At 47.5% G+C, this 12,391-nt stretch overlaps 1 protein-coding gene across 1 annotated transcript; it reads right to left on the bottom strand.

The window, feature by feature from the left end:
- Positions 1–965: 965 nt before the first annotated feature.
- etv5a (ETS variant transcription factor 5a) lies at positions 966–12,185 on the bottom strand. Its single transcript, XM_070914205.1, has 13 exons — positions 12,065–12,185; positions 10,286–10,412; positions 9,996–10,092; positions 9,857–9,904; positions 9,270–9,320; positions 7,235–7,358; positions 6,792–7,094; positions 6,357–6,679; positions 4,630–4,692; positions 4,131–4,199; positions 3,701–3,870; positions 3,472–3,573; positions 966–3,151 (listed from the first exon to the last, which is right to left on the bottom strand). The coding sequence occupies exons 2-13, from the start codon at positions 10,331–10,333 to the stop codon at positions 2,921–2,923; spliced, it is 1,629 nt and encodes a 542-aa protein (XP_070770306.1). The 5' UTR covers positions 10,334–10,412; positions 12,065–12,185; the 3' UTR covers positions 966–2,920.
- Between the last annotated feature and the right edge of the window lie 206 nt (positions 12,186–12,391).

The raw sequence follows: 12,391 nt of genomic DNA, 5'->3' as shown, positions 1-12,391 counted from the left end.
TGTGATATTAATTTTAGCAATATGCACCATGTAACAACATGTATTATAAAGCATATTTTGACACAAGCCCCCCCGAGATTGTTGAAATGTAGCTTTGTATGTAACCTTCAGGCCCGTTTCATGGCAGCAGATACTGTTAGCGGCGCATATTCCCATATTCTCAAACAAACAGACGTTGTTCAGGCAGGTAAAGTGAGATTGCTGAACAACCTTCTACAATTTTTTCAAAGCAGAAACAGACCTCCATTCATTCACCCTGGTGTTATCTGGGCCTGCAGACTGCACTTTAACCTCATCGCCATTGTGCGGGGGGGGGGGGCGCATGCGTTGGATATTTTAATATTTATGGCTTATTCCGTGCTGCCAGACAAGTCTAACGCTTGATCTCGTGAATAATTCGACACACTCAAATGAGCACAAAACAACATCAAAAGGGTCTTCTGGTGCAACACGCTTTTGGAGCTCACAGTAGGTGTCAAATTGTGAATTATTTACCGATGACTCACGCTTAAAACGAGGACGTAAAAGTGTAACTAATCCATAAATATTAAAATGGTCAATAGATCCCCCCCCACCCCCCCCCCCACAATTACAGTTAACCTGTAGCCTCAGAAACAACCCAGAGTAAATTAAACATTGTCATCATGTGGATGAATAAAAAAAGCAACACAACAGTCAGACTGTCAACATGCTCACTTAGATGAGCTTAAGCACCAAACACATGGAATGAGGGGGTTTTTCTTCTTCTGCACAGCTAACCAGATGTTGCTCAAACACATTTGCCTCCAGGTTAAAAGAGTAACCATTTACCCAGAAATGTATCTGAGAGAGTTAGCAGAAGCATGTGACTCAGAAATCAGCCGGGTCAAGCATAGTGACTGCCAGACCACAGCAGCCAGTCAGCTGACTGACTGACGGCAAGGAGGAGGGGGTGGGATGATGAAACACACCAGGACTGCAGGCAGTGAAGCATAAAGGACCGTTTATTGTACCCAGTACAGATTATCATAAACTCAGCAGTGTAAGAAACACATTGTGAGGGGAGGGGACCGAAGCCTATACAAGTGCAGACAATCCCCATGCCTGGGGTGGATCCCATGGTATAATGTGCGTCTTCGCTGTGGCCTTTGCTGGAACTCTTGCTGTCACACGCACACACACACACACACACACACACACACACATACACACACACACACACACACACACACAAGATAACAACATCTTCTCATCCATTCTCCAACCCAACACAGAGGCCTCTTAAAGAAACAGTCTGCAGTAGTAGCATCATAAGGATCGAGATTGTTTGTTTGTTTTTAAAAAGGTACATATCTATTAGAGCCAGACCTATACAGCTTATACATTAAAATCAAAACAAATGCAGCCTTATAGCAAAAATATATACTTTATATACGTTTGTCTTTGCCCCCATTCAGAAACATAGATAATGAACACAAAAAAAAAAAAATGCAGAGAATATCACAAATATCTTCTTTGTCCAAAGACAGTAAAAGCGATATGTTAGTGGACACATAGTCTCGACTGATTACACCATGCAAAGAGAAGCAGAGAAGTCTTCCGTTGACAACTTGTGATTGGCAGAGAGGTGTCCAAAAGAAGGTGTCAGAATGTCACCCTTCTTTTCTTTTCCTTTTTTTTTTTTTTTTTGCATGCAACGTCCTGATGCTCCTGCCATACTGGTGCATCAGAGGAACTAGTACACTGCCAAGGAAACATTAAGCACCCGGACAGAAATACAAAAAAAAAAAAAAAAAAAAAGGGGAGCAATGTGACCATTTATCATACATAATAAATTCTTAGGCTTTTATGAATGAAATGCCTCTGGGGAAAATACGTACTTGTGTTATGTATCCCTTTTGAAATGGAGGAGATGGAGCGCTAATCATCTCTAAACTGGAGCAATTAAAAAAAAAAAGAAAAAAGGACCCAGCAGTGATGAACAGACATGAGAGGAGTGTACTGTATAGACTGTGGGCTCCTACCGTGGGGTGCAGTCTCTAAAGGGAAGCAGGTACAATCTCTTACACGGGCAGAACGATTAAAGAACGTAACATTTACACGAGAGAGCAGCCCAACCAACTAGCCTGAAATACAGCAACGCCCCAGAAACCTGAGTGTTCTGGGTCTCTAAAGTCTCAACAAAACTGAACAGCTGGCATATTAAAGAAAAGTGTAGTCCTATCTACAGAAAACAAACTGATCTGTGGGTTTAGAATATGTCGCGTGCTTTGTTTTTTTTTTTTTTTCTTCTCAATCCGTCTTTGCAAATTAAAGCCCTTTCACGGATTCTTGCAGTTCAGATGTGGTGACATGAAAATGGGGGGGACCCAAAAAAAGGCAACTATAGAATAGTGCTGCATTTAGAATATCTCATCAGATTTTGAATGTGTTTACTCTGTTGGCTATTCGATTGTTTTTAAGAAAAGCAGATTGTCACAAAATCAGAAGTGTAACAACTCTTGCAGTCTTGTACAAAGGGGGGGGGGTCTCTGTCAGTTCTTTTAAAGTCGGCGGCGTGCGGCCTTGCTTTGTTTGGTCTCCATAACAACAGCAGCCCCTTGTCTTACTTTATGAAGCTTGTAAGGTGGGCAGAGCTACCGAGTCCAGTTCACCCTCGCTGGTTTCACAACCCTCTCTCTCTCTCTCTCTCTCATACGATGCCGCAGTAGAAGAGCCGTTGCAGGTCTTTCCCTCATTCATTCGGAGCTTGGGAGCTTACAGAGTCTTATGAAGGTTTTTCCAATGAGCGGGAGAGGGAACCCATGAAGGGGCAGAGCGCGAGGTTTTCCTTCCAAGCAGCTCAGCAGTTCCCGCCCTGGATTTTAAGAGTGGGCGTCAAGAGACTTTGGGAGTGTTTTTGCGTGTACATGTATGTTGTGCGTCAGGACCCTGCTGCTTGTTAGTAGCCGTAGCCGTCCGGGAAGGGCAGGCCTGCCACGCACTGCTCGCTGGCTTCCAGCAGGTAGGGAGCCGTCTCTTCGTAGTGGGTGAGGGGCACGGTGTCCTCGTCCAGCCCCGGCAGGCTGTCCGGGTCGACCTTCAGGTTGGGCCTCTGGTTGTCGGGGAAGGCCATGGAGAAGAGAGCCTCGGGATCGCACACAAACTTGTACACATACCTTTCCCCAGCCACCTGAGAAACAAGACAGAATACTTATTTAACTCACATATGAAACCTCCTGACTAATACTTCTTACGCATACTGAGTGCAAACATAACATCATATTTGTGTCATTTCCTTGACAGACTAGGAAAACAAATATATTCAGTGGAAGAAGAGATGTGGCCTGCAGGCTATTCACTGGAACCACTTTGTGCTGCTGGCTGTGATGGGACTCAGCACCTCCCACAGTTGTAATCAAATATCACCATCTAGACTATTTTAGCCCCCGTGCAGCACAAAGGTTGCTGAGGGAGGAGGGAGAGACAAGAAAAGGGTGAACGTGCCTTTACCTTCTGCATGATGCCCTTCTCGTAGTAGTAACGCAGTGAGCGGCTCAGCTTGTCATAGTTCATGGCCGGTCTGTTCTTCTGGATGCCCCAGCGACGAGCAACCTGAGGCCACAAAGACGTGCTATTAGCTACGGAGAACTGACGTGTGTTCATGATTACAGACTTGTAATAGGAGGTGAAGAACTGGACAGGAGACATAAGTCCAGTTGCGGACAGTGGGGGGACTGACCTCCTCAGGCTCAATGAGCTTGAACTCCATGCCACGACCAGTCCAAGCGATGAAGTGGCCATTGGCCGGATCGTCCAGCAATGTGACCAGGAACTGCCAGAGCTGCAGGGAGCCACGGCGCTGGTAGGGGGGCCCGTCACGGTAGACAGAGGGTTCCTGCTTTACTTTACCTGTGAGCGGAAGAAAGAGCAGGAGAAGAGAGCGCAGAGAAATAAAAAGAGACAGAAGGGAAAAGTGTCAGTCAGCACTGAAGTCCACCACGGCCACAGTGTGGTGAGACATTCCTGCCAGATGGTGACTGTGAAGTGGACTTGCTGTTCATTACGCATCACGAGCAGTCAAAGGACTGGACTCTCAGTAGCCCACTTTATACGTAGGTTTGTGCTAACCTTTACATGTAGACAGGTTTTTATTGTTTTTCCAGTCTCACCTTCTAATCTTTCAGGGACCACGCAGGTATCGTCAAAGTACAGCTGAGGATCTCTGTCAAAGGAGAAGCCTGAAATTGGAAAAAAAAGAAGAAAGAAACGCAACATTAACGGGATCACAGCAGAGAGAGCGTGGGAAACAGGCTTTTGTTCTGACACGAAGGCCAGTGACCATGTTCAACCCAGAGATCCAAACTGCATGCAAAGCAGTATATCTGGGAAGCTTCCCAAGAGTGGAAGCTTGTGTTGCGCCGAGCTTCTGCCAGCTGCCGATGTGAGAAATGTTCTGTACGTGTGGAGCAGCTACACGGGACTCATTGATAGATTCACTTCCCCTTGAGCTGTCATTTCAATGCTGCTGACCGCTATTCTTTCACCTAGCCGTCGTCCACGCTGAGCTCTCAGCGGCTCGATAAGTCGCGAGGTTCACTTCACTAATGAAATCATTCAAACATCCGAGACACAAAAAAAAGACAAAAGCAGACAATTAACTGAACTTACTTTCATGGTTATTTTGGTAGAAGCTCCCCGCTCTCCCAAACGATGACTGACAGTTAGGCACTTCTGTAAACAAAGAAGATGGGTGTATAATTTTAGACCAGAGACATCCTCGCTGTCATATCAAATGTGTAATACATCACAACCCAGCTCGCAGCTGACAGATATATTTGGATCACTGCCACCGTGTACAAAGATACACGGCTTTGATACTTATCTGCAGTTTGTATGGTTTGTTCTATGTTTATGGAGGAGACACTCAGTCCAAGCTATATAAGTGTGTTAAGCCACATTGATAAATATACTGTGTTGGTATAAAAAGGTCAAAACACATGGTGGCTGCTTCTCTCGCCAACCAATGGCCATGTTCATCTGCAGCTCCAACAGCTGGGATGTAAAATGCCCAGGAGTGGACTAAAGCTCAGATCAGAGTACACTGCACAGCACACAACATCCCTCGCATGTCCACCAAGCCTGTAAATAAGATTAGCACCATGGTTGCGGTTTTAAATCTCAATGACAATCAAGTTACGCCAGTCCTCCCCCTGAGGGGGGTCATGGTCCTGTCTTCCGTTTGCAGTGTCTCTGCAGTGTGTACCAACCATCTCCGCCCCCGCCCCCACCCCATTATTCTGTTTCCTGTCTGCTGATAAGACAGCCACAGATCAATCTTGAGCAAGTGTTTCCTTAAGTCTGTGTCTCCTCTTGTCCTCACTTTAGGAAAGGAGTCTGCAGGAAGTAATCGTTATTGTCAAGTCTTATCGTGCACGTAGAGGGAGAGAAAAGAAAGGAGGGAGTCAAAGAGGAGCTCAGGGAAGCTTCAAATGCTGATAATATTGTGGCTCTGTAGACCACCAACGCCGGGGTAACAATATGTTCCATGTTGGCATGCCGCGCATTGCACTTCTTCCATCCATCTAGAGATGCTAGGCCTCTGTGACGTAGGTATTTAAAAGGCCATAAGAAGCTAAGAGGATTTGTCATTACATCACTGGCCGGCCAGCCGGTCGGCCACCAGGCAGAAGAGGAGAGAGAGTATGCGAGAGTGAGTGAGCGAGAAAAGGTGCAGAGTTTCAGGAAAAGAGGATGTTAATGCACCAGAGCAGGGGCAACAGCTGGCCGAGTGGGCGTCAGGATCAAACAATGCACCGGCAGTCGCTCCGGCTTGTTTGACTTAAAACCATGTGAGTAAACAGCATCTCTGCCATGACTGTTTGACGGGGCCTTTTGGAGAGGACTGGCACCATTTGGCCCCTTGTGTAAAACCAAGTCGAGAATTTCCAGGTTCTTACAATCAACGTGCTGTGCTACAGGTCACTAAGTCCTCTGAGGGCACTGGCCTAGATCTATTCCAGGTAGGCTCAGTGAAGAGGTTCTCTGCACCTGGCTGGATGACCCATTTACTTTTTGCCCTTGGAGGCTCAGGCTGAGCTAAAAGACCCACTTACTTAACTTGCATGACTCTGGAGGAATGATGCAGATTAGAGTGTGTGTGTGCATGTGTGTGTGTGTGTGTGAAATGAGCATACGTGCCCAGGCGTCTGCTGCATGCTAAAACTAACAGGCATGTGTTAGCGCCCAGAACAAACATGGCCAGGCACATTCCTCACCCTCTGCCCGCTCTACTTGCACACAGCCCTAGACAATGACTTTCACACAGCCCGCCGTGGACTTCCACAGGGACATCTGGACTCTCTTAAACATATTTTATGAACAACTACCCTCCTCACCAGAGTCAAAGCAGAAGTCGCGGGGCTCCTGCTTGATGGCCATGGGGTGGAAAGCAGCCTGACGTGGAGGGCCTGGAGGTGGACCCGGGGGGCCCATGGTGGGGACGCCCTGCTCGGTGTATCGCGGATCGATGAGCTCCTGTTTGAAACCCTGGGGCGGCACAGCTACCAATGGCTCTGACATCTGCCGGTGGTACGGTGGCCGGCTGTCACGTGGCAGACTGTTGTTGCCGCCGCTGGGAGGCTGGGGCAAGAACTGGGGGCGCCCTTGACTCTCTGATGGGGGAAAAGGTAGACATGGCTCTGACATCTGCCTCTGGAACCTAAAGATGGGGAGGAAAGTGGGAAGACAATGTGATTAAGTCAGAAAAAACAGTTCGCAAAGACCCTCAATGAGTCCCATGTCCGGGTTAAGAGGTTGAACTGGGGGCTCACCTGTGCTCAGGTGTGAAGTTGTTGGCATCCTGATTGATGGGTGCACAGGGCACAACGAAGGGTGGGCTGTGGTTGTGGACTGGGAGTGCTTGCTGGTTGGGAGAGCCTACGCTCGCTGTTAGAGGCGGCTGTACGTGCACCGGACGCGGCCCTGGGGTGGGATTAGCTACATGGGGGTGAGGAGGGGGGGTCTGCTCACTCAGTGGGTGCGTTCCTGCTGTGCTGGTGGGGCCGCAAGGAGAGACTGGTGTTGAGGGGGGAGTTAATGGCTTGAACCCGGGAGTGGGCTTCCTGTCACAGGCACTGTGGAGGAAGAGATGGGACACACACACACACACACAGTCAGAAAGACCCTTACTCAGAGAGGGATAATCAATACGCTGTCCTGTGGCTTGCTGTCATGCTCTTGGTAGACTTCTACAAACGCGATTACCACCACATACCTGTAGCTGTAAAGGCACTTCTCTCCGTAGGGCATGGGACTCCTGTCCTGGCGACAGGGAGAAAGCTCTTTGGAGGGAGTCAGCTCTCGTTTGATCTTGGCTGGTGGCGGGCCATGAAACATCACTAGATAGGAGGAGACATACAGACAACAAAGCAATTGAGTGCATTGGATAAACTCCAGATATCACCTAATTGAAGCCATAAACAGAAGTGCAGCAGTTATCTTAACCACATTTGGGACTGATGGATAAATGGACGTATGGACAACGTCTCTGTATTCCCTCGACTGACAGAGCCACTTAGCAGCAATTTATCATCCGCCCTAATGACGCTCGACTCCGGGCTCTGAAAACAACCATCTATCCACCACTGCTAGGTAGCACGATACTAACTGCGCTATACACACAAAAGCTATCAAACTCCTCGTCTGATTCCCATTAGGGCAGGCCAATACCAATACCCATGAATCAGTGTGGCCGTAATCTAATGGCGGTGAATGATTTTCTTCTCCCGTGCTGTAACCATTAGACACTAGCTGCAGCTTTCTGCGTATCGGCTGCAGTTTCCGGGGCGCCACATAATAGCCAAGCAGAAACTAGATCCCCGGGCACGGAGGAGCGGGTCGGGAGCCAAATAAATCACCCGTGGTGCTGATGGACCCAAGCAGAGCTAATAACGGGCACGTGAGTTCCCCTGTGTGCTGTGAAACCTAATGGCTCGAGTGAGACTCCTCACACACGGAGAAAAGTAAATAATGGGGAGATTAGGCAAGAGTCCTGCATGCAAACTCCTCTCCCGGACCATCTCAGCTAAGACAGAACCACCACCTCCATCCCCTACAAACTGAGAGAGCTCCTCCACTCCAAAATTACACATAGTTCAGGCCTGGGTCACCCCATGTGATGTCCTACTGACTGTAGCTCATATTGGAAAATCTGGTTTTGGTCAATAGGCAAGTTGTGAGAGAGAACGGCTTGCAGCCTAGCAACAGAGGCAACTGCCAAACTCTGTATCTCGCACATACCCGCAAACACACACACACACACACAGCGTACTGACAGTACAAGGTCAAGGACTACACCACATCGGCACTTTACAGTGAGCTGCCTACATACAGTATGAACCAGTATATGCACACAGCCTCGGACGGGCCCTCTACAACAATACATACATGTCAATGCATCAACCTCAATAATATGTTACAGCACTACAGGCCAGTGGTCAGTTTGCAGTTCGGTGCACCACATTAACCAAGATTTAAAAGGCAGCTCTGACAAAGACAGGCAGCAACCACACCCTGTCTCCACCTCCTACGCATCAGACGAAAACATAAACTCAGAAAGACAGAGGGGAGGGGGAGGTCATAAAATGCTCCACTGGGCATAATTCAAATATATCCCTTGGCTGCAGCCTAAAGGCAATGTGCAGAGACAAACAGGAGGCTGTATGGAGCAGTTTGGGGGACGGGGTGCAGGCAGTTTTGGGGATGTGAGTTCTGTGGAGGCAGACTGAAGCAGGCAGCTCTGAAGCAGCCCTATCCACTGGAATCCAGCCCACTTCAGCAGCAGGGCCTGAGTGCGGGAAAGTGTGAAATCAGATTAGGAGCTTGGCTCATGTGATGCCCCATGCCAATCGGCTGATTAAACTCAAAATGGAGGAGAGGGAGGGAGGGGGAGAGCAGCCTTTCCCAGAGCAGTGTTTTGAAGAGGAGGATGGGTGTTTGTCCTCCGCAGGATGAAGACATTTTCATAAAAACAGGGGTGACCTAGACATCTGGTCAGGGACAGTAAAGCAAAAAGCAAAAAGAAGCCCGTGCAATTTTTTGGGTAAAATTTCCGACGCAGTGCTGCTGAAACAGCTTGATTTTCTGCCTAAATTGCCGCTGCTATTTAAATCTCAGTCCAAATCAGGAAAGAAGCAGACTGGGCTAAAACCTCCTAATCACAACTGGGCTTGGCTGATATCAAAAAAGCAGAATCTGTTCAGGGGACACATACAGACTCAATGGTGCAACAATAGAAATCAGGTACTCACAGCTATCCGACTGGAAATCTGGGACAAATTGTTCGTCATCAGGCACCTGGGCTGTGAAGATACAGGAGAGGGAAAAAAAAATCAAACACATTCCCCTTCTGACTGCTCTACAGCCAACAAACCAACACTGACACACGTATGTGGCCAAAAAAGTTTTGTTATTTAAAAAAATAATCTGCTGGAATAAATATGCAATACTGTAATCCAACAGAACAAGCAAAAAGACAAGGGGGGGGTCTTGGTCAGCAGTTTCTCATGCATAGGACTTTGCTCTTCTTGCTCCAATTGCTAACACAAAAATAGCAATATTTCACATTCTCGTCCTGTTAATCTTTAATCTTAAAACTTGCCCAATTTCGTCCTGTTGACCATTTAGAAACACAGGACCAAGAAATCTAACAGTACAAAACACACTTTCCGCTGGCCGGTTGAAGCACAACACAATTTTCACAAACTGAAATAATTCCACTGAAGCGGCTTTGCGGTGTTTAATAGATGAAGGACTTTCAATGCAGAGGAGCAGAAAACATTGGAAGAAATTAAAAAAAAAAGATGAAACCGTTATAAAATAAAAATATGGAACTCACCTTCTGCGATCCAGATCTCTTGCAGTTGACTGAGGTCTTGGAAGAGTTCTGGAAATCAAGAGGTGAAACATATCGAATTTAATTATCGGTCTAAATCACGCTAAAACCATTACACATGTTGTCATGTGCGCAAGGTTACCTTCGGTGTCCTGGGCGAGTTCTGTGTCGACAAACTTCCTTTTCCTGTCGTTTAGAGGCCTGTTGTGAGATGGCTCCTCCACGTGAGACTTGTGCTGCTGGGACGGAGAAGATGGAGAAACGTCAGAACATCAACAGAAGATGTCACTTCCCTCCCAGTGGACAAAGGAGATGCTGAGTAATAAACGCACAGTGATCTACAGTGACCACAAGGAGGTCGATCCATAATGTAGAGCCGTGGGTTTGAAAGTGTGATGATGTGATGTGTGAGGCTGGCATGTGTCCACTTACACTGGGTGGGACCATAAATGGGACTTGCTGGTCATAGAATCCGTCCATGTTATCTGGGTGATTGGGGGGGCTCCAATATTGGGGGGGAGGGGGAGGTGTTCGCTTTAAAGCGACAGCGCCTGGGTCACTGGGAAACACAAGATTGAGAGTTGCAAACATGCAGCAGGGGTCACAGAACTGCTCAGATGTACATTTCATACAAGAAAACATCCGTCTTCTGCCATAAAAATGTGTTTTAGTGGCACATAACAGTTCGACCGAGCCATTCAATTTGAGTTTCGGGTTGATCCGCTTCTATGGGAATGTTTGAGGCCATACTGTGGGCTCCATTATACAGTGATGTGTTCATGTAGCAGCACAACTGGTGCTGCAACAAGGCCACCATCTTCTCCCAGCACTTTATTTATCCAACAAACAGCTCTTTGAAGCAAGCCATGCCGATGGAGAGGACAGTGTAAACACATGTAACACGGTTACATAAGCCACACTCACTTGGCCGTCTGAGGGCACTGCTTTCTACAGCAATCAGCTAGGGGATCTTGAGTAAAAGACTTAGGAGATGTGTCTATGTGTCTGCAGCGTGCACTACACCGCAAAGCCTCCCAAACGAGATTGATAAAAGAGCCAGTCGTAGAGCTGATTAGCGGCCTGAACCTACTGTTGGGTGACAGTACTGGTGTTACAATTGGCAGAGCCCAAACTCCCAGCTCCCCCTGTGTACAATACTACACACACACACACACAAAAAAAAGTTCCCTTTAAAACAACAACAACAACACGAGCACTGCCCTCTACTCTCACATCTCCCTCGGCAGAGTGATGTGACTCACTCCTCTATCGCCTGTTAATGGATGACAAACACAGGATAGCTGCCGGGCAATAATTAGAGGCGCCGGGCACAGACACCACTCATAACATTAGAACTCACTGTACGCGCCTTCGTGCGGAACATATGTTCATACAGCACGTCAATAAGAGCAGTGAGGCGAGCAGGCAGCGAGAACTCAACTGCAACATGGGAGGCTTTACATTTACGTATTTACATTATTAAAACATGGGGCAAAAAGGTACTTTATTATGACGAACTACAGCAAGTATCTACTGATGATATGTCACAGCAGCGCCGCTTATTAGAATATTATAATGTGCGACTTTGTGGTCTTTGAACGCAGCATAAACTACACAAAGTTTACCACACACTGTGAGCCTGTGAGTTTCACGACAGCTTCACGGCCACTGCGACATAAAATAAAGTAAACACTCAAACTTGGATACTGCGTATTTCTGACCAACTTTCGGTAAAACTTTTGCGTTTGAGCCGAGTCTGGGGGGGCCGCTGCTGGGGGAGGAAGATCACTCGACACCCCCTGCTGCCCCCCCCCCCAACTCCTCCTCCCCGCCCTTCCCCCACCCATCCCTCCCTTGTTTTTCTCAATGAAGTGAAACTCGACCCGTGTGGAAACACAGAGGGAAGGGAAAAAAAATGGCCCGTCCATTCATAAAAAAATCACAAACAGTCGCCCGACCGCGCTGATAAGCCAAAGCCAACATCCACGCAGATAAGCCAAGGACCGAATATCACACGCCGGGCTAAAAGACGACACACGGCGTCTATTTTACGCAGATAGGAGCAGATATAAAATGGTTGCCAAAGTAAATATCTTTAAATAAGATGGCGTTGCGCTCGTTTGTAGTCTAAAATAGCGTTAGAAAAAAATATCCAGCCATAACACGGCTTCATAAAAGCAACTTCTCGCCGAAATAAATACTGCAGCTTACCTTGTCTGTGTGTTTATACGTCCTCTATGTCGAAAGAATGCGGAAGAAATATCCACAAACAAAAAAACAACGTGTCGATAGTCGTACAGTCGTCTGCGCACGGATAAACTGGTGTGCCTCCTTCGACTCACAAAACTTGACTGAGCTTTTCGTTAATGGCCCGGTCGGTTTTCCCCTGGGCTCGAGCGGCACGCAGAGACACACGCTGATTGGCTGACCATACATGTCCGTTAAAACAAGGAGCCAATGGCTTCTCCGGAGCTAATGATTTATGCATATGGTTCGGCTTGGCCAATCACAGTGCAGCAGTGGCCTATTTTTATGAAT

The sequence above is a fragment of the Enoplosus armatus genome, chromosome 11 (genome assembly GCF_043641665.1).
Source record: "Enoplosus armatus isolate fEnoArm2 chromosome 11, fEnoArm2.hap1, whole genome shotgun sequence".
Taxonomy (NCBI): Eukaryota; Metazoa; Chordata; class Actinopteri; order Centrarchiformes; family Enoplosidae; genus Enoplosus; species Enoplosus armatus.
This window is presented reverse-complemented; position numbering and strand designations above follow the sequence as displayed.